The 26,796-nt window shown below is 39.8% G+C and overlaps 1 protein-coding gene across 1 annotated transcript in view; it reads left to right on the top strand.

Annotated features, from left to right (window-relative positions):
- Positions 1-780: 780 nt before the first annotated feature.
- The window catches only part of dock5 (dedicator of cytokinesis 5), a 63,854-nt gene continuing 37,838 nt past the window's right edge, over positions 781-26,796 (top strand). Inside the window, exons 1-11 of the mRNA XM_055050843.1 lie at positions 781-957; positions 14,307-14,390; positions 14,534-14,574; positions 14,661-14,716; positions 15,006-15,102; positions 15,281-15,429; positions 16,497-16,632; positions 16,739-16,896; positions 18,406-18,487; positions 20,670-20,799; positions 22,030-22,102. Of these exons, the coding sequence (XP_054906818.1) occupies positions 915-957; positions 14,307-14,390; positions 14,534-14,574; positions 14,661-14,716; positions 15,006-15,102; positions 15,281-15,429; positions 16,497-16,632; positions 16,739-16,896; positions 18,406-18,487; positions 20,670-20,799; positions 22,030-22,102 (1,049 nt within the window). The 5' untranslated portion in view covers positions 781-914. The remainder of the gene's footprint in view (positions 958-14,306; positions 14,391-14,533; positions 14,575-14,660; positions 14,717-15,005; positions 15,103-15,280; positions 15,430-16,496; positions 16,633-16,738; positions 16,897-18,405; positions 18,488-20,669; positions 20,800-22,029; positions 22,103-26,796) is intronic.

Here is a 26,796-nt window from a genome sequence, read left to right as displayed (position 1 = left end):
AAAACTGTGATCTGTCATAGAATGTGCAGGATAACACACTTTTTGTTTTGTTGTGTAGTCCTTAAAATAAAATTAAAACAAAAACAGAATCAGACTGATTTGGAACAAACAGGCTGAAAGAGAACAAAGGCACCATAAGGATCAAACTGCATTTCATTAAACCAATTGGTAAGGCAGACCAATGCAGCTTTCAGGATTTTAAATCAGTCTGAAACCTGATTTATCTGTAGTCAGCAGCACTATACACAATTATGCACACTTGCCCTGCACAACTTTGAGGGCTGCCCACTTGACATTAGCAGGATGCAAATTGACACCAGAAAATCAGGGCAGGGCGCTTTCAAGGCGGTGATGCCCTGGGCAGAGAGCCATATCCAACCCGCATAGCAGCAGGAGTCAGGTAAGAGTGGGTGGTGCCTGTCCCTTTAAGAACAGTTACTTTTCTCAGCGGGACGTTTTAACCACTACCTTAATTAAGCGACAAGGGACAAAATGACTGCTAGTGATTGAGATAACTATGGCAAATTGGATTCGGCTTAAGAAGGAAAAACAACTGACACTGAAGAGAAAACGGTCCTTGCAGCGAAACCAAGGCGCAGTTGTCTAAATCTAATATGACTAATTCAATTTGAGCTCATTTGGGGATTTATGAGCAACAGTTCGAGAAATAGGAGCAGTGATGTCAGGAGCTGAATGAGCCAGGCAGCCCGGGCTGGTGCAGCGGGTGTCTGTGTGGGTGACTCCCGCCCGCGCGCCCCCCTCTCCCCGCCGGGCTGCGCCCTCCTCTCCCCTCCCCGCTCACGAGTCATGATGGCGGAACTGTGAGGCTTTCGGGACGAGCTGGAGCGTTGAGCAAGTGTACATAGTAATTTATTTATTCGGCCAATTTTTTTTCTCCCTCCCCCCCTCCCGCTATGACCCGCTGGATTCCCACTAAGAAAGAGAAGTACGGCGTCGGTAAGTGCTCGCGTTCAACTCGGCGTGTTGTTTCCTTGCGCTCAGCCGACTCGCAGCTCCCAGCAGCAACTTTCTCCAAAACTTCAAAACAAACAGGACTCGGGGAAAAGCTGGGGAACTTGTGTGTTTTCATGTCTTGTTGTCCGTAGGAATTAGAACAGGAGGCTCTGGCTCTTTTAGACACAAGGAAGCTCACCTTCCTGGTTGTTTCTAACTTGGGTTTTGTTTTTTTGGGAGGAAAAAAAAAACAGAGAGAAGGAAAATACCAAAGCTGAACAATGATCCGCAAAAGGTGTTATGGAAACATGGAAAAGAGCCAGGAGTTCAGAGAGCATACCAGGCATTCCTGAGCCTAATCTCACTGAAGGGAACCGGTTGAAGTACCAATGAACTTATATGAGTCCTCGCTTTGCCTGAAGGTATTTTATTGACCCCCGTCCCTGAAGGTCTCCTTTAGGGACTCCCCATGGAAGCGCCTGAGGCGGTCTGTACTGTATTGTATGTAGGCTCAAAGCAGATGAGTCTTATTTAGCTTAGCTTTACTTGCAACAGCATGGGTAACTTTACAATGCAGCACAGTTTTGTGTTACTTCAAGAAAAGGTAGTTTCCACAGGGTTTTGCAACAAGGTGTGGCTCCTTCACCTACAATTGTATCTGCAGTCTGCATGAATGTGCAAGAGATCAGGAAGCTATTCATGCCCACTAGGTAATAATCTGCACAGTTCACTTTATGAGTAATCCCAACCTGTTTTTTGCTGTGTGTGAGTGTGTGTGTGTCCTGAACTGGCAGATGAAACATTTAGTCATGTGGGTCTGGTTGCCTTGGAGTGTCTGTTCAGATTCGCTTCACAAAAAGAGGGGAAAAAAAAAAAAAAGATTTTTGTGTCTTGTTACAATTTGATTTCAGTGCTTCATAAATTAAAAACTCTCACTATTTTCTGAGAAAATAAGAGAGTGAGAGAGAAGAAAACAATCCTGAGCAAGCTTCTGTCTCTAAATGTGGTTTGAAATGTCTTGTTCCTTGTGTGAATGTAATTGCGTGTGCAGCTGCTTCCACATAAATGCTGTGTTGGTGACTTTATGCGTTTGTACAGACACTTTGAACTTTCCCGCATTTAATCACATACTTCATTGGATTTTATTGGGCTTTTGTGTGAAAAACAAACACAAAGTGGCTAATAAATTCAAAGTTTCAGGACAAGCATACAAGTTTTGCGAATGAAAACCAGAACATTGTGATGGGGATTCGCATGGAACGCTGCTGAATCGATACTTTGTGAACCCACATATTGCTGCAGTCGCCGGTTTTGCACATTCAGACCTGGAGTCTTTTGGCAAAAAATGCTTGAGCTTGTTCAGTTTGGATGGAGAACATCTGAAAGCAACAGTTCTATAAGCCTCGCCACACGTTCATAACTGGATTTAGGTCTGGACTTTGACTGGGCCACTTTTGTAGATGAATAAGCTTTGTTATAAACCATTTAAAATTACCTTTCACTATGTTGTGGGTGGGTGTCCTTCCTCCAATGTATTTCACTCAATTCGTTTCTGCCATCAGATTTGACCAGCTTCCCTTTTTAATTAATAATATTTCCACAGCATGATGCTGCCAGCACTATGTTTCACTGGAAGGCCGTGTTATGGGTCTGTCTACAACGTGCACTTCTTGCCACTTTTGCATAAAGACCAATTTAGATGGTAGGCCATTTGTTGTTGGGTTTGGAGTAGAGTTGCACCGATCCGATATTAATATCTGTATTGGCTCCAAAAAAATTCTAAATCCGGTATCAATGACAATGTGCCCAATCTATTCAGTGTAATTCTTTTTTTTTTTTTTGTTCTCTGAGGGACGTCATGGTTCATTATTTGTTTTACATTGCGTTTAGAATTCATAATTTCCCTTTCTGAACCATTTGAAAGAAGTTGTGTTAGTTTATTTTTGCACGTTGGACCAACGTGCAAAACTGTTTTTGTCAGGTTTTGAAACAGTTTTTGTCAGTTTCAGTTTCTTTGTCATTTATTTTACATTGGCTGTTCTACTCTTAATTGCACTGACTGAAAAAATCAGATCTGTGTTGTTTCTACGTGTTTGTGAAGCTATTGCTGTATTTAAGTGTGCTGTAATGGGGCAGAGTTATCAAATGTATTTGCAATTTAGTACATTTATGTCTGCGTTTAAAAAAAGTGTTTTTAGAAAATTCAGCACTTTTTTTCTGCAACCGCCGATAATAAACCTCAGATACCCTTGTTGGTATCAGAAGTGAAAAAAGTGGATTGTGCCATACTATTTACATGTCGGTACAACGGATCAAACAGAACAATATTGGATCTCTAAAGCTTTGGATATTTCTTCAGAAACTGACCCCGCATGAAGCCAGTTGGTACATAGTGGGAGAAGCTGCAGCAGTGCTCTCTATCAGGTTATTGTTTTATGACCAGCACATAAACAATAACCTGACAGCCTACCAATAACCAGGTAGGCTGGTTATTGGTTTTGTTAGGTTGTCATTCCATAAATCTTAGCTTGAAGTCACACAGAACTTTCATCAACATTTCCTGATCTAGAAGCAAACGTCCTTGTCCTGGAGAGGAAAGACAAAAAGCCAGAATGTGACAGCAGTGAAAACATCCAGTTCTTTGCAGTCGGTGTAAATGTGTACTCTGACCCGGCTAATCTCTCCTTTTGACAATATAAAAGGCTTGAGCAAAGTCTTTTGAGCTTGAGCCGCTGCCGCCGCTGTTGTCACTGACAATATTTCAACCCATAATAACAGTCCTACCTCCTGGTTATATATGACCTTGTGTAAACAGCTGATGTTCAGGAAAATCTTTTACGATCCACCGTCGGTGTTCCGGAGCAGCGAGTGTGCTGCCATTCTCCCCAGAAACGGGGGCAGAAGTCACTGACATTGTTCTTAATCTTCAAAATGCCATCGGACCCTGTGGAAGGCTTACATTTTTAATCCTATTAGTGAACCTCGACTGCGCTCGAACACAGACGGCAGCATCTTTGGGTGGAAGAAGAGAAGAAGAGGCTTTTTTTTTCAAAAGAAGAAAAGAAAAGAAAGTTTTTTTAACACCATCAGTTGGATCAGTGTTTCCCAACACTGGCACACTGCCCTACATGTTTTAGGTATTTTCTTACTTTAGTCCAGCTGATTTCAATTGATGACTGATTAACAGGCGTTTGTTGAACTGCAATCAGTTGCATGAGGCACATTAAAGCAGGGAAACCTCTAAAACATGTAGGACAGTGTGCCTTGAGGACCAGGGTTGAGTTAGAGTATGATTGCTAACTGGAAAATGTTGATAATAGATGGCTTATCTTTTATGGCAAATCTGTGACAAAGTCATAATGGGAGAGCTTCCTAATTTTACATCCGGAGGAGGAGCAGAACTCCATTGAGGCTCAGATGAAGTGCTGAAACCGGCAGGTCTTGGAACGAGACGATGCCTCCAGAAGGGGCTTTGGATGAATCACCTCATTTGATGCCACTTTAGTTGACTTTGCCTGAAAAACAAATCTGCTGTTGTGTGTGTGGGGCGGGGGGATGATGTGGTTTTTAGCAGGCCTCTATTATTGCTGTTGTTGATATCTGCCTGAGACGAGGCGTTTGTGACTGCCTTCACTATTACAAGCACGGCCCACCCAGTTATGCACACATCTCGTAACTGTATAGCCCGTTGCATACATCCCAGTGAAACATGTTGCAAATGTTTTCCAGACTTCATAATTACAGCACACCCTGTCATGTGACACGGTTTTGCATTTTGAAGTCGACTTCATTAAAGCTTTTCCAAGGATCACTCGACTGGTGGTTAACATTTTCAAACAGTAATGATAAAGAGCTTGAATTCAAAAGAAACAAAACGTCTCATTCGCTCTACACGATGTTTCTGAAAGATGCATTTCATTTATATGTCAGAATTTTTTTGCTCAGAATTTGAAGATTAAGGCGTAGCGCAATCAGCCCTCCCCATTCACAAGGTGAAAGTCAGACGTTTCATACCAAGCCCGCTGCAAAATCCAATGTGGTCGCATATAAAAGCCAACACCAAGCTTTAATACCATTAATAAAAAGAAAAATGGCCACACCACTGACATTGCTTTTATGCTTCAATTAAACACCCCATAATCCTGTGCTGCATCGCAATCGCTGTCACATGACCAAACGCCACATGACCAAACGCCACATGATCAGCCCTTCAGAAACGCATACAGAAACAAGGTGAAAAAATAAACATCGGTTCTTATCACCAGCCCGGCTTTACTTATTAACCAATATGTTAAATGCATCACTATCATCAGGCGACGCCAATGTTATTATCAACATAGCGCTAAGGTGAAACATTATTTATATAAAAGGCTCTTTCTATTTGCAGAGAAATGCATTGACTTGCTAATAGTAGATCAGCCTGGTCACTGAGCAGCATTCAGACTGATTTTCAAACTTGGAACGAGAACAGAGTGGAGGGAATAATTAAACTTTCATGAAGAGATGCTGTGTGAGATTATTATAGTTCTCTTACCTGCAGCAGCCTGATGTTATATCACTGAGTGTTTTAGAAAAGTGAAGAAATCTTCAGAGCGGAAAAAGGTCAACAGCTTGACTCCCTCTTTTTTTTTTTTTTTAGCTGACTTTAAGACAGATTTCTGCATCCTTGAGGCACAAAGTACTATTACTGCAGATCCTTCCTCCCATCGGTCTTTACAATTCTGCTGTTATTGGCAGTTTCCTCATTTTATATAAGATTTCTGTTATTGCACACTTTTTGTAAATACAGTTTTGTGGGGGAGGTTTTGTGCACATATATACTTTTGTTTCTTTACATTCCAGCTGCACATTTCTTCTAATCTGAGTGTGCTATTTTCAACAACTATACTGTATTATATTTTTCTTATTTTGCAGCTTTGCCTTTGACGTATAGTCTGCAACTCTGCATGCTCTCAATTACCTTAACTTCCTGTTGTGACACATGAATTTCCCCGCTGTGTGACAGTAATATGACTTTCTATTCCAGGGATATAAGCATTTAAAGTTTGTGTCGTTTGAATTTAACCAAAGTGAAATCAACTTCTGTGATGATTTCTTGACTCTGTTTGAAATGGCATTTATTTTCTACAAGCTGGGGCAAGTACTGATAACAATGCCACAAAACTTCATTTAAAAAAAACAAAAAGTAGAAAAAGTGAACTATCCCATTGTGTGTGATACCGTTATCAGATTCGACCAAATAAGTAGAACTTGTTCCTGGTTCATCATGGTCCACTTCAGTTCATACTGGGAGTTCTTAACATTTTCTCCACAGCACTTAATCTTTTGAGAAGTTTTTTGTGTGCTCCAGCTCTTTTTGGCTGCGCTCATTAGTTTGACATCCCAGCGAGTTTCTCTGTGTTTACCATGCTGCTAATGTGTCAAAATGTCTTCTGGGCACCAGAAAAGCTCGGCCCGAGTACCACAATTGATACTTGTACCACAGTTTGAGAACTGTTTGTTCCAGATGGTTGGAAATGCCAAGATGTACAAATCTGGCCAAAACTACGATTCTTTTTATGTGAGAATTATCCCTTACTTTTCTAGAGTTTGATCAGAATGACTTTCACTGTAACTTTTCTAGATTTGCTTCAAACTCGCCGAGTTTGCACGGCTCTCCTATCTTGAAATCGAAAAATGGGGCCGTCTCCAGGTGACCGGATGAGGGTAAAATTACAATCCAGCTCAAGGGTAAAAAAAACCTGGAAACCGTGACTCTTGGTGCAGCTTTTCCGCTAGCTTTCAACTGGTTCCAAGTGCTGCGTGAAATAAGGACATATAAATTTAGAACTGAAAATGTTCACGTTCAAACTTCTCTGTATTGCATATTTACTTTGGAAAAACTAGAAGGATTTAAGGCCAGTAATTCAGATGTTCTGCCATTACATGGTGCTAAAATAGTAAAGGTACGACAGATTAATGGATATTATTAGCAATAAATAAGAAGTTGCCGTTTCCCTTCTCACTTTGCACCTTTTTATATTTTTTGGCCTGTTTGAGGGTTGTTCAATTCCTTCCTGTTTCTGTAGAAATCTTACCATAGACATGCTTATATGCACGTGTGGCTTATTGTGTCACTGTGAGGACATCTCTTCTGTGCTGATCACTAAATTAGATTTCTTTTAGCCTGATGATCTGCTGGTCATCCGTAAAAGCAGGCCAAGCTGAAAATTGAATGATTCTGGTCACCGGTCAAAAAAGCGATCGGCGCTTATAACGATTGACTTATAACGTCACTCTGTCTTCGATATGCACATGCATACAGTTGGAGCCATAAGTTTACCCATATTGTGCAAAAAAGAGATGAGATGCTGTCTGATATTAAATCCATCCCGACCTTTCCTGTTTTAGATCTGCTTTTAGAATTTTTAAAAGCTTTTTTGAATTTCAAAAGTTTCCATTTTCTTAGTTTCTGGTAGAATTGTCTTATCGGACTGAGATCAGAGCATTTGGATTGTCTTTTTAAGACATCAGCTTTGTTGTCCTTCAGTCACTATGTTTGGGGTCATTGTCTGTTTGGAAGAGCCCAAACTCACCATCCGGGCTTTTTTCTCTAATTGTGTAAAGGCATCGTAATCTTAGTGCATGCAAGATTCTTCTGACTCAAGAAATCAAAAGTGAAAAATATTAACAAAATAATAATAACACTTGTGTCTGCATGACAGTCGAGCAATGATTTCTGGGAAGAAATTTTAATTGAATTTAACTGAATCGTTCTTTTGGATTAATAAAGTGCTTTTGAATTGAATTCTTGAAAAATCCAATATGGCTTTTAAAACTGAAAAAAATATATCATGCTCAGACTGAAGTTCAAGGTTCACACTGAATATCATTGTCCTACAAAATGCAGGTAACAGGAAAGTTTCAAAAGCCTTTCTTTCAATGAATTCCTTCACAGCAGCCGTTTTCATGGCGTTCAGGTTTACAGGTGGTGTTTATACCCATTTCAGCAATAGTGAACCCTGGATGCATTACTAGACCCCCCCAGCGAAGGGCCTCTTCAAGTAAAAATAATTGGTAGGCAAGATGTGATCAAAACATATACTGACGACTCCTGCGTTGTGTGCATTATATTTCTGTTTGGTGAACATACTGTGATAATGATGTCTTGCACCTCCATATTTACAGGTCCGCTGTGGTCTGTTAGTGTGCTGAGATTTCTGCAGGGAGCAGCCATTAACGTCACAGAGGCTGAATCACGGGCACGCTCGCTTTGGTCCACCGAGAAATATTTTAAGCAGCCCTTTGACTTGAATGTATTGAAAGCGTGTCAAGTAGCTAAAATGTGTTTTCTTCCAGACGTTCCCTCCATCCTCTGCATAAGAAAGTGAATTATTTTCTTTCTGTTTTGCGATCCGGATTTCCACTCGCCCATGAATCACGGTGATTAAATCTGAAGGCTCACCTTGCAGTGTCAGGTCTGATTGCAGGTTGCGATTCGGAGATAACTGCTGACCTTGTTCCCAGCTTTAATAGGCTAACAAAGATGGAGAGCCAGTCATGACGTTGAAAGCCTGGAGAAAAAAAATTAAGTATTTTAATATTCAGCAAACTGCGCTATACTCTCTTTGCTCTTTCTCCCCCCTAATTTAGATAAGCCTTACATAATCTACTCTGGTGCTAAATGTTGAGGCAGGATTTTTTTTTTCAAAAGCAGAATTAAGAGATGAAGCTTCACAGTGATCTAATTTTGTTCCTTTTTGCACTATTAGCTCTGAACTTTGGAGTTAACTCTCTGATTTATGGGTAGCCCTATACGGTCTGATTAGCTGGAGAACAGTTTTAGGAGCCACAGATCATCTTTGGCTGTCTAGACAGTAAGTGTGAGGCACAAGGCTTTTCAATTGAGCCCTTTGCTTCTTTTTTTTTTTTTCTTCCTGCGACGTCCTGCCTGAGCAGAATGGGCTCGAATACAAACAGGGGTGGGAAATTGTACCTCTGAATGCTTTAGTGGCTGACAATACCATGACTCTTTTTCCGGGGGATGCAATAACAGAATACCTGTAAATATGGTCAAACATGCAGACACTGTATTCTTAAAAGCTTAGATCATAATCACATTTTAACTCTCCCCTCCTGGATGGACATGTACTGTGAAATTTGGATGCTTGTCTTTTACAAAAATGCTTAAAAAAAAAAAAACCTAAATGGCATCGTTCATAAGTTTTTCCTCTTTCTCATTTAAGAAAAATCTGAACCAAAGTAGCTTTACGTCACTGGAAAGAAACATTTGTGCACATACCATCAAATATGGAGGTGCAATACGTCTGTGTTACAAATCGACTAGCCGAGATTAGCTTGATATTTAGCCTGCCTACGTGCTCAGGTAGCCAGATTGCGTTTAGCTGATCTTAGCGATAATACTTTTAAACAGTATTACCACAATAAGAGTGGCAGGTGGTGCTCTGTTTGTTTTCGTACCCGGACAGTCCAGAAATGCTTGCATAAAGTTGCATTTTGCAAGAGAGGGGTGCAGTTAGTATCCTTCTTTTAGCTAGCTAACCAACAGTGGAGAGCAAAAGTTAGTGGGAGGGACTGCAAATTATTTACAACCAGAGAGAAGAACTTTAAATCACTGAAATGGGATAATATTAGGATTGGGTTGGGTTTTTTTTTTAGCAAGGTTTAAAGTATTTAATGCTTAAAACTTTAGATGCCTTGGTGCTGGGAATCAGCCCCTTGGTGTATTTCATCTAAAGTAAGCTGCTGTTATATCGCTCGTTTAAGTGGCCCTTGGTAAAGTATAAATATCATTGTGCAATATCATAAGCAGAAGGCATACCTTTGTACGAATGTTTTTGTATCCCTTAAAGTAGGCTGGTAAGCCTCTTGTGGATCATAACATCGTTATTAGAGCTAAAACCGAGGCTTACTCCCTCAGATGAAACTGTGAATACACGCAGTTCAGATTATCAGCGTTGCTTTGGCACATTAACGGACTAAAGCATCGTTTTCTTTTCTGCTTGGTTCTTCAACTTCCACTGAAGCTGAAGAACCAAATTTGGATTGTTTGGATCCCCTGCCGAGTAATGAAAAGTTTAGCTTGGCCGTAAATGCGATTGGACCAATCTAGTTATGTCATAGTCATATTTGTTTTTCTCCCACCACCATCTGTGACGATCCCACTGTTACAGTAAACTGTCTCTTCCTTGCCTGAATAGTTTCCTGTAAGAAAAGTGCTCCAGCAAGGAATCATCAAATAGTGCTGTAGAGTAGAGGTCTGTTGGAAGCATAAGTGTTTGATTGCAACAATCTGTTAGAATTGATCTATGTCAGCCATTTTCCCCATAATTGGCTCTGGAAGGTGATCGGCAGACTGCATGCTGAAAAGTCTGTATGTATTTTTATTCATTTTTTTGTGGCTGGCTGCATCACATCTGAACTGACAGTTGTTTCTGTTTTGTAAGTGTACCAACAAAGATGCTTTTCATGCATTTGAGTTTATTGAAACTCAATGTTGTTGACTAGATTCAGGTGATTTTTTTTTTTGTTTTGTTTTTTTTAGCTTGGTTGCCATCTGTCAATTTTTGATTAATTCCAGGAAAATGAGCAAAGTTTGCCAATTTCATTCTGAGTTGTATTTAAAATAAATAAAATAATAATTTGGAAATGTTGGCAGCCTTTTGCAAAAGTGAAGGCACTAATATATATCCTTTAGAAATAGAGGCATTGTGTACTATTTTGGTGATGCACGCTAATATAAGATATTAAAGACCACACAATTGAATCTATCTTTGCTTTAGAAATCAGTAAAGTCCTTTTTCATCATTATTGCGCTCACATTAGGCTTTTTTTATTTTATTTTTTTACCTCTTGTGATGAGGAAAAAAAAAATTGCTGTAACAAATTGGTTTTCTCTAAAATCCTGTATTGGAAAGTCAAGAGAGACACAAGGATCAGCTGCACAATCGCAGGGAATCGCTTCTTCGTCTCGATTATTTTCTCAAAATCTTACATATTTACACACATATTGTGTGCTGTGCTTGGTACAATAACGATCATTTTCTTTTAGCTTATATTTCTCTTAGTTTGAATTAGTACATTGCCTATTTTCAACACCCTGGCATAAATGTATCTGTTTTCTAGATAAATCTTTAAAAATTGGCTCTGTAGAAACTTAATTTGCCTCCGTCGAGATGAAAGGAGTGGTTGTTGTTTTTGTTACAGCAGTGCGCGCCTTCCTCATTAGGGCCTTTAGTATTCGCTTCCAAGTTGTCTGCCGAAAGCTGTACTTGTAATTCCAACTTGTATTTCCAAGGATCACGTGCAAGTCTGCGTCAGCGCGCACCGTTTCAGATCGAATTTGAGAAAGTCCCCATCATTTCTATATTCCTCTTTCTCCCCGAGTTGGCAACGAGAACAAGGGTTTCTGGTCATGTTGCGTTAACGCTGATTGGCTGCCAGCTGCTGCTCAGACCGTTTCAGCCGTGGTGTTCCTTAATTGTTGTCTAATCTACTTCAGTGCTAAATGATTTAGAGTGAATTAGGCTGACTTTGATGTAACATCGGTATGCACATAAAGCTGAACTTGTGCCAGCCAGGCTTTATTAGAGCGCACAGGAGGGGCGGTGGGGCTCCAGCATCTGAAGTTCGAGCGGACTCGAGCTGCACAGATGAGCCGCGGTGCCTTCGCTTTAAACAGTGTGGCGTCCCATCTCGCTCTGCTTGGACTCCCACCCTGGGCGTGCTGCCACGCCGTTGCCAGGCCCCAGACGCCGTGTCAAGTCGGTGAATGGACCATTGTCTCTCCTGGCATGGTTGGAGGCAGATGTCATTTCTTCACTGTAATTTCCCGGTGATTCATGCGATTGTCTGCATTGTAAATGAATCACTTCTGACAGTTATCTCTTTAAATTATAAATGGTGGGGTGGAGGTCATTAGTTTAATTTGATTTGCACGATTTTGGTGGGTTTTTTTTTCTTCACTCTATTTCTTGATGACTCAATAAGGCATCTCACAATTACAGCGTGATTATTCTCACTTGTGGACATGCATGCAGAAGACTGCCGGCATCGTGGATTAATGTAATTAGGTCAGAGCAATACAATATCCATCAAAACAGCATAAATGGAAACGGGCCAAAACCTAAGATGTTGTGGTTCTAGAGGGGGAAATGATCCAAACTTATGCTTAAAAACAAGTCTAAAAGCTGACTTTGTGTAGTTTGGATGACTGTCTGTTTCAAGACAAGCCGGTGGAGAATCTTCCTCTGTGAAGGAAGTCACAGAAAAGACGTGTATACACATATTCACTGATCTGCCCAATGTTCGCATTCAGGCTGAGGTGCGATGAGCTGAGCCAGTCAAAGCGTGCCGAGAAATCTGGCCTCCAGTAACGAGCATTATCGCCGTGCAAGTCGGGGCACGGATCTGCTCATAGTTCCTGCGCCTCCTTGCGAGATTAAGCAGCTGTGCGCGGCCACGACTCCCTCAAGTCAAGACAAAGTCCTCAACCTTCAGCAATGTTGCAAAAGGGCTTCTCTTTCGCAATGCCACTTTGGTAGGTTAACAAGCACACGTCTGGGTGAGCGATCCCTGCCATAAATGTGGAGGCTGGAGGTGGGAAAGAAAGGTGTTGCCTTCAGCAGCACCGGAAGGTGGACGCGGGAACAAGCAGGAGAACGGCGTCTGCAGGTGGTGCCATTTGGCGCAAAGTAAACCAGTGACACTATTTATCACAGGCCTGCGAGAAGGCGGATGATCGAATGCTACCAGCTCATTGGCTGCGTCAGAGAACACAAAGGTTAAATGAAGCGTACAGTTTTACAACTTCCATAATTTGTTGTCTTGCTGTTTAAACTTCCGTTCTTGAGGCCAGAGAAATTGACACACTTGAATGAAACCCTCCCCAGATCTAGGGGGGATGTGGCAGGAGTGCCCCCACCTGTTGCTGTGCACCACCAGTAGACCAGATACTGGTAATAAAGTTACATTTTCAAAGTGTGAAAACCTTTTCCTCATACTGTTCCAATAATTTTCATGATGGGTAAGTTTTTAAGACAGTTGACAAACTTTAAGTTGGTTAAAAAGCTGCTGTTTAAAAAAAAAAAACTACAGTGAAATTCTGCAGTTCGTAACCATTTCCTGTGGCAAAATCCTAATTCTACCCAAGCAAAGAGTTTATTGATTCTGACTTCTAGTTATCATTCTGGTGAGGGCAAAATCCTATAATGTTCTCTGAAATAAACAGAGAACATTATAAACAATACACTCAGCTTAGGAGACAAGATACACGATATTGGGCTCATTAGAACAAAAATACAGTTCACTACTATTCTTTCTAAAATCATTTCTATAATTTATGTCCAAGTTTGACTTGCCTATTATTTGTCTCATTGTAAGGTGGTTCCGATATTTTTCCACCCATAAAATTTAAACTTTTCTTTAAAAATGTTTTTAATATTACAATCCCTGTTCTGGTCTCACTCTTTTAAAGAATCTCTGTTCACTGCAACAATCCAGTTGAGGTTTGGCGCTAACTTTAGCGCCATTAGCAGCTAACAGTTAGCCGTTTTCTATGGCAAGCCACTCCAGAAGTGGTGCTTATTGAATCTGTTCATGCAAGCGAACAACTGGAGAACTATTTCCTTTCTTACTTCAAAAGTAGGTCTTGAGGAAAGAGCTTTATTTAACATTTTGGAAAAAGGCCGTAAAGTAACAAAATGTGGAAAAAGTGAATCGCTGTGAATACTTTCCGGACGCAGTGCGTGCTCACAAAGAAAACTTCAATCTGACATAAAATCTGGTGTCCTCTTTGTATTTTGCAATAATTTCTCGTTTTTTCCACCTGCAATACTCGATACGTTGCATTGTTTTAGCAGCAGTAAAAATTAATGTTGACTGTCTTTTCTTTGAAAAAACAAACTAGTAGGCAGCTGCACAACCTGCAAGTTTTGTCTAAATAGCATGAAACTGGCATTTTTATTCAAAGTTGCCTATCAGACTTATACCTATTTGCAGCCTCACAGTGAAACACCAAACCCCGCCTCGAGGCATGAGATTTGACTGAAAATAGTCAAAAGGCCTCGGACGCCTGAGTCACTCAAGCTTGCTTGCTGCTCTAAAACTGAGGAATAAATCTTAGCTTTAGATCCTTTGTAGAGCAACAAGGAGGATGAACTGGCTTGATTTGTTGGTGAGAAACTGCAGACCACTCAGGCAGAACTTTTTTTTTTTTTTTTTTGCTTTGCTCACTGTGTTGTAATTGATTGAGGGAGAGGATTTTTCTTTAATCCCAGAAAAAGTCAAGTGAAACCACTTTTTTTTTTTTTTTTTGCCACAGTAATGAAACGGATATATTTTTTCCCCCTTAGCGATCTACAATTATGACCCCCGTGGCGAACAGGAGCTGCGTCTACAGGTGGGGGACACGGTGCACATATTTGAGAAGCTGGAAGGTGAGTGGCAACCATGACGTCTCCCTGTTCACCGCTCTAAAAACATGATCTTAGCGCGACGTCCTATGCGATGTGTGTGACTCTGTGTGGTGCTGTTCCTCTACACCGTGTCACTTCGGTTTTGGTCCATTTCTGATCCCCAGGCTGGTACAGAGGCTACACACTCAGAAAGAAGACACAGAAGGTATGGACGTCGCAAAAGCTGCATTGTGCTGTGGCTCATTCTGTGATGCGGATGTATTTACTATTACTTTCTGATTGTTTCCTCAGGGCATTTTCCCGGCTTCCTACATCCACTTAAAGGAGGCCACAGTCGAGGGAATAGGGTGAGATCTCAAGTCAGCAAGCACTTCATTTTGACGATAATCCACTTTGCTCTGAGTTTGCCGTGTTGCGTTTCTGTTTGCCAGTAGCATAAGCGCAACACTTGTAATTATCATAAGTAAGAATGAAGTAATGCTTCTCTTGGCCGTGCAGACCAACCGTTTCGACTGTTTTCGCTGTAAAAAAAAAATTCACTCGAGTCATTCCAGATTAAAAGACATGATCTGTGAGCGACAAGCTGCTCTTCTGATATCTCATTACTTTTTTTTCCCCTTTCCTTGTGGCTTATAGCCAACAGGAAATAATTACTCCTGCAGATTTACCCTTGGTGCAAGAGATAGGGGCGACCCTCAGGGAATGGGTGCAGATATGGCAAAAGCTCTTCGTGGTACGTGTGAATCACTCGGTTTGCAGAACACACAGTTCCCTCACTGCTGGGATATATTTTCATCTTTCAAATGTTTTATTTTTAATTTTTTTTGCTTAGAAAAAAAAAAGTTCACTGCTGTTTCTTCTTATGAACTGCGGCGTATATATAACAAAGTGTGCACGTGTTTTTCTGACAGGCAAACAAGATAATGCTGTTCAGGAGTGTGCAGCAGATGGCCTACAGCCTCATTGAGTATCGATCTCAGATTGTGTCAGGAACGCTGCCCAAGGATGACCTTGTGGAGCTCAAGAAGAAAGTCACAGCAAAGATTGATTATGGAAACCGGTACGGCTCCCGCGCTTTTCAACGGACCCAAAAGAAATATATTCTTCTAGAGGAATTGTGAAGTTTACACTTTTTTGAGGGGAGGGAGGCCCTCTTGGTGAAGTTGTGTCATAAATCTTAAAATAAATGCGTCTTTTTATGCAGCAACATAATCCTGCACTGAAAAGTCTTACAAATCTGAGTTGAGTACATTTACAGTTTCATCATAATAATGTATTGAAATGGTATTTTATGTAACAGACGGACACAAATGGTACATAAAAAAAATTACATAGTAAAAAAAATGGAAGAAAAATAACATTCAGTTATTTGTAAAAAAAAAAAAAGGAATCTGAAAAGTGTGGCATGCATTTGTATTTACACTTCTTTACTCTGATGCCCCTAAACAAAATTCAGTGCAACTAATTCCTGTAGTTTAGTTACTAATTCCTGTAGTAATTACTAAAGGAATTAGAAACTGTAATTAGAATATAGTCTACCATTAGTATTTTAATTTCAGCCTAGAGATTATCAGTTTTTTTTATTAATTAGGCTGATCTCTGCATTTTCATTTGTAATGAAAATGGATACATTTTCATTACAAATGTGTGCAAAATGTTTTCGAAATAATCTCAAAAGAAGGTGTGAAACTGCCACTTTGTTAACCTAAACAGGACAAAGTAGTGGCAGCATAATGCTGTGGAGAATGCACAGAGTTGATGGAGCTTTGAACCTGGCATCCCAGGAAGAAAACAATGAAATGATTTGCATCAAACACTGTAATTTATATGTCTGAATGGCCTAGTCAAAGTTAAAATGTATTTGCCTCTGGGTCTTCCAACAGAATAATGACCCTGATGCTGAACAGAGAGGAGGAGTTTTCTAAGCATCGTACCAAAAAGAATAATCTAAAGTTCCTCTCACTTGTTTAACTTTGTGTTAATTTTGTTCTGTTATCAGTTTTTTTTTTAATGGAGAGATTATGATGCTGCAATAAAAGATGAATTTAAGTTTTTTGTTTTTTGCACATCTGTACCAGCTGTTTTAATGTTTTCAACACCGTGTGTGCCTGACCGTCTGCCACGCAGGATTCTCGGGTTGGACCTGGTGGTCCGAGACGAGGCGGGCAACATGCTGGATCCCGACCGAACCAGCACCGTCAGCCTGTTTCAGGCCCATGAGACGGCGTCCCGCAGCGTGGACGACAGGATACAGGAAGAGAAGGCACGACCCCCGTTTGGTCTCGACGCTCGCCGCCGGTTCAGTCCGCTGTGGCTGCCGGCTCCGATTCAGGTCTCGCACTCGCTCACGCCGACTCGTTTTCACGCAGACGAGACTGCAAAACCTGGAGATGAGGCGGCAGACGCTGTTCAGCTCCGTGCACACCTACAGCCTCCTCATGAACCTCAAGAACTTTGTGTGCAACATCGGGGAGGACGCCGAGCTGCTCATGTCTCTCTACGATCCCGACCAGTCAGAATTTATCAGGTCAGTAGGTGTAAATGTCACTTGTGTGATATTAATTTGTGTTACCCGAGTCAATAATTTACCTCTAATTGGTTGTAAAGCCACTATAAAATGGTCTTTTGATTTTAAAGCCACACTATGTTACCACTTCCCTTGGTCTGTCGCTTCTCAGCAAAAGTTACAACATGATAAATGAAGAATTTCTTTCAGCTATGAATAATAAAAACCTATAAAGGTTGTTCATTACTGTCCTGTAACTCTGTGCATGATGTTGTAGCTCCGGCAGTACATTAAATAAATATGCGGAGGGTGGAATAATATAATGAAGTGCATTGTTTAGGAGCTTAAAAGCATGTTTTGGACTTTCTGAAGTTGCAAGATAAATTCTTGGAGAAAAAGGAAAAAGCACCAAAACACTCGTGTCTCTTCTTTGGGGGAGATTTGAATTTAAAGATGTATTATTCAGGAAGCAGTTCAGATTTGCAGGGTGAAATGGGTTTTCTTTTCAGATGACAGAAAAACTGACTCTTTAAGAGGAATGTTTTTAATCAGATTTGCCTCCGTTTTTGCTGCTACATGATGTAAAAGCACAACAACGGTGTGAAGCAAAGTGACCAGCTTTTACAGGTGATGTCCCGGGGTCGGGGTCACCAGTGCAGAAATCTGGGAACTCAGGTCTGGGTGAAAATATTTAGTTTTAGTGTTTTTAAAATGCATGGATGTTTTATGCATTATTTTAGACATTTTCATAGAAATCAAACCCTAATTAGTGTGAGGCTTTCAATCTTTTGAATTTTTTTTATGCTGATAAACAAGACAAGTCTCTTTTTACTTTTATATATATATATATATATATATATAGTCTTATCAGCATAAAAATTTTCAAAAGATTGAAAAAAAAAATATTAAAATTAGGCAAAACATGTTTTATTTTATATATACAGAGTATGCAAAAATCTGTACTTGAGATTACGTATGTAACTATTAAAATATAGTAATTTGGGCACCAAAATGGGCTCCAGCCCAGGAGCCCACATTCTGGTAATTGTGGCCCTGCACGTCACAGATAAGCCACTGAGACCTGAAGCAAGATATTATGTCCGTTTTTTAAAAAAAATGGAGGGCAGCTGTGTTTTGCAGCTAAGCCCTGCTCTTGGGAAGTGACAGCACTGATTATAAACAGCATGGATTTTTATGAATTTTAATATTGTAAAACTAAAAATAAAAGCAAGAGTATGAACATGGCCCGACTGCGGGAGCGTTTGGCGGCAATTAAGACAATAAGCTCGACTCATTCATTTTTAAGAGTGAAGAGTTTCGGAAAGCTCTGTTGGGATCTACGAGATGACATGGTTACTAATCAAACAGTGCAAGTAGTTTAAGATTTATGTGATGCATATTTTCTGTTTATCAGGTGATGGGGAAAGAAATTATGAAGAATTTCTGCATGGCCTGCTTCCATTTTTCCACTTGTTCCGATGGCTCAGATAATGCGCTGTCTAACTGTGATTCCTATTTGAATTCATGCAGCGAGAACTTCCTGGTGCGCTGGGACAGTACGGGAATGCCGAAGGAAATTGAAAAACTCAACAACCTGCCGGCCTTATTCACGGTAACTGAGTCTCAATCTGTTGACTGTATTCCCTTGGTTTTAAAGATGTAAACAGTCTGAACCTTACCTGAAAGACTATTTGTTTCTGCTCGAAATTTAATGACAGGTTTTGTAAATTACTCACTTTCACGGGTGGCTAGATCAGTGAGTTGTGCTGCTGCCGTTTGTTGTACTCACAGAGTCGTGAGTCCAAGGAAAACGAGCAACGGAGCTACCAGGAAGTGGAGTTTTGGAGCAGAATCAAACCCTTACTGTCAAAGGCATATGAAAGTTAATTATTTGTGTCCTACGAATTAATAAGTGAGAGATTTACAGACTCTTCAGATACAAAGTGGACGGTTTTCAGCATTTACCTCAACTTGCAGTTATTGAAAACCGCAACATTCATAATTTGAATATTGCACGAGGACAATAAGATAAAGATTATCAATGAAATGTGTGCCTACTGAAAGGTATGTCAATTTACTCCACAGGATTCACACTCAATATTTGATTGTGGTTCCTTTTGCATGAGTTAAGCATCAATGCAGCGTGGCATGGAGGTGATCAACCAGGGCTTCTGCTGTGGTTTATTGCCGACATCTTCCTCTTGACAATGAAACAGATTCAGTGTGGCAGTCATTTTAGAGCTACTTCCCGCTGTAAAACGAAACCAGCACCTCCTTACGGCTTGTCAGCATGAAGAAGTGCTGTCAAATTTCTTTGTATGTGACTGCTGAGATGTTGGACTCCATAAAGCCCAGTGGACCAACAGCCACAGATGACACGGCTTCTCAAAGCATCGCTGTTTGTGGAAAACGTCACGTTGGACATCAAGCAGCTTAGATTAATCTCCACTCTTCCTCCAGATGCTGGGACCATGATTTCCAAATGAAATGCAGTTTCATCTAAAAAGAGGGCTTTGAAGCGCAGAGAAAAAGTTGTCATTTTTCTCCTTGGTCCAGTTGAGACACTTCTAACCGTCTTTTTTATGAACACAAGAAACTCAACGGCTGCAGCTCATTTCCTGATCCATCTGTGTGCATAGTTCCTGTTAAAGCCGTAATTCCAGATTCAGTCCATGGTGGATTTCTCCCCAACAATTGTACGACTATCTTCTCAAGACCTGCATGTGTCCCATTACTTTTTCTTCCATTCAACTTTCCGTTAGATTGAATACTTTTTGAATAGCCAGCTTTTTATCATTGCTCTTCAGCGATTTGCCTTTCTTGTGGAGAATGTCTGTCGAATGGACAAAGTTTATTTTCCAAGATGGCGTCTTCTGTTGGCCTGTGTCACCTTCTGCTAATTGGTGATTTCACCACCAAACAGACAAAATTGAGGACTCTGGTCTCCTTTCTCTGTGACAGAATTTCAATTAGCTGTCAGCTGTAAATGTCTAAATTAGAAACGAATGCTTAAGATGCACTGCATCTGGAAAGTATTCACTGTGCTGCACTTTCTCCACACTTTGTAATATTGCAGCCTTTTGCCAAAATGAATTAAATTAATGTCTTCCCTCAGGTCTTCATTTGTAGTCAGTAAGAAAGGAAATAGTTCTGGATTTGTTGGCTTATGTGACAGTCGGTGAATAGCTGGCCATCAAAACTAGCTCACTGTTAGCCGCTAATGATGCTAACGTTAGCATCCGCCAGACCTGAACTGGACTATTGTGCACTGAACAGCGTGAGATCTGCCCAACTACTTTAATGTTGAAAACATATTTTTAAACGGTGTGTTTTTGCTCATTTATCAACGATTAAAAAAAAAAAAGAAATCGCATATATTCAAGAAATATTTTCCATATTGTCAAAATGTATGTAGAACTTTAAGGAAAGAGGTTAATTTAATACAATTTGGAACAAGGATATAATGTAAAACGTGGAAAAAAGTGAACACTTTCTGGATGCAGTGTATGTTTTATTTTTTGAAACAAATTACTAAAGTATAGATTTCAAATATATTTTAATCATTATGCATCCATAAAAACAAAGGCTGAGACACTAGAACACGGACTTTATCATATTTTCTCCCAACATTTACACTGTGCTTTGGTCCTGCAACCTTTACTGTCATGTCTGCGTCTCTGGCCATGTGATCGTTCATAATAAACTATCGATGACAGGAGAAGGTCACTGCCTTTGTATCTAATGTACCTCGTATGTCGCCGCCAATCAGCTTTGTTTGCCTTCCTCGCGTGCAGGACCTGAGCAGCAGCGATCTGATGAGGGAGCGGCTCTTCCTGGTGTGTCAGATCATCAGAGTGGGCAGCATGGAGCTCAAAGAGGGCAAAAAGCAAACAGGTGGCTTACGGAGGCCGTTCGGCGTCGCCGGTGAGCTGCTAATTTTACTTCATAACCATTGGTAATAAAAGCCCCTTTTTTGTTGTCACACAGCTGCAGAGGGCGGGTCTTTTAAGATGCAGGAATGAAAAATGGAACAAAAAGAAAGGGGAACACCTGTTTCCTGACCCAGAAAATGCTTTTGCTCTGCCCTGGCGAGAGAGTTGGTGGAAACGGGCTTTTAGGCTCTGGCCAGATGGTTCGTGAGTTAAATGAGAAATGGTTTCCTCCAGCTCTTAAGCAAATGGAATAAAAATCTGAGTGTTAGTTGAAGCCAGGAAAAAGGAGGGGGGAATAAAAAACAAATAAAAAAAAAAGGAAAACGCAGCCACACTGGCAACAGAACCGGGAGGAATTTAAAGGAATTTATCGGCTCAGGAAATCGAGAACCCCTCAATCTGTTTAGCTGCATGAGCCAAACAACTCGGCAACGTTGAGTTTCTCCTACAGCAGCATCCCGAAAAGCCTCATCTTTAATTTGGAGAAATGAGGTTTTTATGTTCTTAGCAAAGTCGCCAGTGATGCAGTAGAGTCCCCCCTGCTGTTAACAGGTTCTCCAGCCTTTGTTTTTGCCAAAAGGGAAGAAGAACATCGTCTTCTTATGTAGCATTTCATAAAATTGGGGCATTTAGAGAGAGGCATCTTCAGCTATTCTTCTTTAAATTACTTTTCTAAATCAGAAGTGTCCAAAGTTCAACCTGGTGGCAATTTTTAATTATTATTTTTTTTTTAAATTTAAGAATGATGTAGTTTTACCTCTTAGTCTTGGTGATTCATGTGCATGGAAACTTTCTTAAATTTTTCATAAGAGCAAAATTATTAACGACTAATTAAAATCCTCTTATCATAAAAAATGTTAAGTCCAACACAATCTATTAATCTATTTTATAACCAAGCTTTAATATTAAATAGTACCACAACAAATTACTGATTTTCACTGAAAAATGTGGCTTTGAATGTTGCACCGAAATCCTCTTTTAATTTGTTAAACTTGGTAACTTAAAGCAAAATTATTAGCTAAATCAAAGTAAGCATTATGCAACATTTTAACTTTATAACTCTGGAAACTTGGGGTGAACTTTTATTTGGACATTTCCTTACATATGAAGATCTGCTTTACTTAAATGACATGTTTGTTTTCCCCTATTTTTAGTTGCTAAGGCACATTATATTGACCTTCCAGGGAAGTAATCTCATAAATAAACGTGTTTATCGTTGCAGTGATGGACATAACAGACGTCGCCCGCGGCAAAATAGACGATGAGGACAAGCAGCATTTCATCCCGTTTCAGCAGTGAGTCTTCTCATGTTGTCATGCTTCATTTATGTGATGCCACCTCAGTAAGAGGAACTTGTAAGTTAGACTAGTGTTCTCCCTTTGATTCCATCTTCTTCTTTTCCAATCGTGCTGTTTGTAAAGAACGAACGAAGAAAAAAATAAATAAAAAGAACTTCCCGAGTGTTGTGGCTCGTCATAGACCGACCGGGCTTTCGTGGCTCGTGCACAGCAGGAAGGATCAGGATGGTGTTTTCACAGAGATCTTAGATGGAAGAGTCGTAAACACAGCCTGGTTGATTCTTGTTATGTAAACCAAATTTCGAATGCATTGAAGCGGAGTTTGTTTCTCTTTACTGCTTTGTAAATGGGATGCTTTCCCCCCTCGAGAACCTACAGATAAACAAACATGTCTTATTAGCCCAGAAGATAACTCATGACCTATCAATTGTTTTAAATATTACATGTGTGTAATTTTTCTCTGCCGCCCAACTGAAGTGGTCCTCGGAGGGTTGCATGCAAATAAAGAGCGTTTGGTACATTTTATCTCCTGCGCAGAGGATGAATTAAACCCGCCGGATTCTTTGTTGGTCTTCTCCTGCCGTGACAAATGAATTTCTCGTTCATTAACACCCGGCGACTTATTTTGCTGTCCTAACAGCAAATTGGATGGTTTGAAAATGATTCCAGCAAAAGGTCACGCTAAATGAAATTTTAGAAAAGCTAAAGAGCGGGATAACGGGGAGCACCGATATCTGAAACGCTGCCGTGCTTCTGAAATCATCAGCAAAGCCATCAAAGTCATTATCCACCGCCGGTTCAGCTGTGCTGCCAGTTTTTGTGAGAAAGTGTGCCACAAATGAGTCATAGTGCTGAGCTCCGTTTTGTATTTATGCCATCTCCTGTATGTTACATGTGTGAACTCACTTCCTGATATTAACCGCATGAAGCACTGTCTGGTTTTTGTGTGTCTCACAGAGGAGAAGCTTTATTATTGAAACTAGTTTCACAATTATAGCAGCAAATATGACCAGTACAGAGAGTAGTGCATTATCGTATTGTTGAAGAAACTTTTTTTTTTTATTATTTAAAGTTTGGATTATTGTTCAACATTTGTTCAGCACATACAGTTTTGAACTTCTTTTAAACACATTAATAAACTGAAAAGACAACAGAAATAAATGTAGAAATTAAAATCCGAGAAAATATTTTGTGATCTGCTCTGCATCCCTTCAATAAAATCCAGTGCAACCGATCAGTATTTACCTAATCTGTCTGTAGAGTCCACCTGCCTCTCATTTAATCGAAGTATAAATTTAGATGTACTGCAAAAACCTCAGAGGTTAGATTGAGAACAATACACTGCAAAACCACAAAGTCGTACCAAGTGTTTTTGGTCTAGTTTCTAGTGCAAATATCATAGTACGCTTGAAGTAAGACGAAACAAACCTACAAGAGACTTTTTAGCAAGATAAAGGAGAATGTTTTAAGTCAATTATTCCTTAATATTGAATTTAAAGAAGTATTTGTTCCATTTGCAGCTTATTTCACTTTTAATATGGGAAAAAAATATATATTTTTTTGTAAATGAAATAATCTGGCAGTGGAACTAGAACTTTTTCATCAATATTAAAGAATTATTGACTTAAAACATGCTTCTTCATCTTGCTAAAAACTTACTTGTAAGTCAGTTTTAGTCTTATTTCAAGTGTACTAGAATATTTTCCATAGAAACTAGACCAAAAACACTTGGTCACGCAGAAAACCGGTGAGATTTATGCAGGTTTAGGGAACACTGCAAATGTAATTCCATCCGATTGGCTTGCAAATTTTGAGCAAACTTTTAAAATGAAACACACACCCAAACAAATAAAATGAGACTTTGGCGTGTTCCAGTGACTCAACAAGGGGATGAAAAGCATAGTTTGACCAGATGTTGACGGTAGGTGTGCCTCTATAAAACGATGCCCACAAGATGAACCAAGCATCTCGGACCAATGGAGAGTCCGCCCCTCTGTTTTAGACTTGGGGAATTGTTTTAAATGTTACATGTGTTGAATTTTTCTCCGCTGCCAAACTGAAGCGTTCTTCAGAGGGTTGCATGCAAGTAAAGACAGTTTGGTACATTTGATCTCGGATCCTTTCTTATAATAGCAACTAAAAATGGAGAAAACTGAAGCAGGGATGTTCCCATTTAGTGCATTAACTCCATCTTGGAAGCAGATCTTCATATGTAAGGAAATGTAGAAAAAAAAATTCACCCCAAGTTTCCAGAGTTAAGTGAAAATGTTGTATAATGCTTACTTTGATTAAGCTAATAATTTTGCTTCATGCTGGCAAGTTTAACAAATTGAAAGAGGATTTAGGTGCATCAAAGACACATTTTTTAGTAAAAATCAGTTATTTGATGTCCTATTTAATATTAAAGCTTGGTTATAAAATAGATTAATATATTGTGTTGGACTTTACATTTTTCATTATAAGAAGATTTTAATTAATAATTTTGCTCTAAAGAAAAAATAAAGTTTCCATGCACATGAATCACCAAGATTAAGAGGTAAAATTACATCATTCTTGGATTCTGTTGTTTGACAGAACATCAGTGAATCGGAAAATTTGTGACGTTATAAATTATTCTGCAAATCTGTTCCCATCCCCGCTGTAGTGCATTAACTCCATCTTGGAAAAGCCAAAAGCAACCATAAGCGAGCGTAAAAACTCCTGTAAGGATAGACCACAGTGTAAAGTTTTTGCCTACCTGCACACCATCCTCACGAGAAAACGTCATCCCAAAAACGGCATCTCCTCTGCAACATGTAGTACATGTACAGCATCATGATGCGGGGATGCGTTTTATCACCAAAGAGAAGGAAGCAGACGCTAAGAGCGACACTGGGATGGTTTAGCGTCAAAGTGGAATCCTTTATTAATTCCTGACCAAAATCAAACTCTTTTGCAAGTCTGCATGCTAGAAGAATTTCAGTCTTTAGATTCACAATACTGGCAGAAGTTTTCATCCCCCAATGTCCTGCAGTTGTAAATCGAGGAGGTAGTTTTTTACTTGCAGAAACGTTTGAAAACTGTTGTGCTTCATCCAGGTCACAGATTTGCACTGCTTTGTGTTGGTCTAGCATAAAGTCACTATAGAATAATTTCAAATTTGTGGTTGTAACCTGACAAACTATGAGGCTTGATGGGTATGAATATTTCAGCAAAGCGTTACATCTGCAGTGTTGCAAATAACGCTGTGTGCACATTCATTAGGAACGTTTTATTTCAATTCTAGGCGTCGATACACCTGAAGATTAAATGTTTAGCAAAGGAAATGTGACCATTAACATTCTCAGAGGAAGGATATGTGAGTGCACAATTCCTTGGATACTTTCAGGATGCATCATTTCTCTCAAATAAATACAAGACTAAAGAAATTCCTTCTTACTAATTTAGTCAGAGAAAATCGAACAAATGAACTCCTCAGGGTGAACTAATGAACATTTTAGACATCTAAAAAATGTTAAGTACCCAATATAGCCTCTCTTTTCTCTACTAACTGGATTTCTTTCTTGAGTTGTATTTTTTATTTTTTTTTGTCCAGCTGTCCTGCTCTAAGAGGTGAACTTTTCCCTTTATGTTTTTAAACTTTATGCTTCTGAAGAAGTTCACAAACTCCATAGGTAGATCTGTTGTTTTTGAGGCTTTTACCCAGCTGGCTGATTGGTCAAGTGCCTTCGTAGAAACAGTGTTGCGCCGTCTTGCTTTTTTTAAAAAAACGTGCTGCAGACGGCTGCACAAGTTTGTGCTTGAAGACTTGATTTCTGACCTGAAATGATCCAACTAGTTAATCGTCAAACTCTTTGTGCAAACATGAGTCCATCCGCCTGATCCATCCAGCCTTTCCAACTGCTAGACATTACAAGTCGATTGCATTTCTGAACAACCTTTTAGAGTAAGGTGTTCATTGTAGTTTATGTCGACTTCTTTTTAGTTCCTTTTCTTCTCCAAACATATTTGTACGACCTTGTTGGGATTTACAACCAAACCTTTGGTTTCTGGGCTTTTTTTTTGATAACCATGGCTTAAGAGCTTAGTCATTTCAAATATGCTTTAACCTTCTAAAAATACTTTTTTTTTTTTAAGTTTTCCGTTCTTACTGAATCCCAAATTTAGGTCCATTTCTCCTTGCCGGAAGATTTTTAGGTGTTGATTATTCTACGTTGCTCATTGCACAAACACACCTGAACGACAGCCCCACGAGAATTGGATTCAGTGTAGCTTGTAAAATGTCCTCAGACATAATGAAGAGCTGAACTGCTCACCTGCTAAATATTTATGCACACAAAAAAAAAGCCACACACACACACAATGGGAGATTGTACAGTAATGAGGAAGGATCTGTAAACACACAGGATTTTATCCAACCTGGATCTGACAGCTCTTGCAGTACATAAAAGCCTCTTGGCATGTAAACGCCCGCCCTGCATGTTTTTGCTTTCCTGTTTTCATTTCGTTAATTCAGTACAATGCTTTTCGCCTTTTCCCCTGCGTATGGATAATTGCTTGTTTGTGTTTTTTTTTTTTTTCTTCTTTTTATTTGTCTGGGTTATAACACGGTAAGCATTGCTTAACATTAGTTGGATTACATTCATTTATTTTACATCCAATCTAAGATGTAACAAAGACACATCAACCAGTGAACCAGGATAAAGTGAGCA

Source organism: Poeciliopsis prolifica, unplaced genomic scaffold, assembly GCF_027474105.1.
Source record: "Poeciliopsis prolifica strain line A6 unplaced genomic scaffold, Auburn_PproV2 SCAFFOLD031, whole genome shotgun sequence".
In the NCBI taxonomy this organism is placed as follows: Eukaryota; Metazoa; Chordata; class Actinopteri; order Cyprinodontiformes; family Poeciliidae; genus Poeciliopsis; species Poeciliopsis prolifica.
This window is presented reverse-complemented; position numbering and strand designations above follow the sequence as displayed.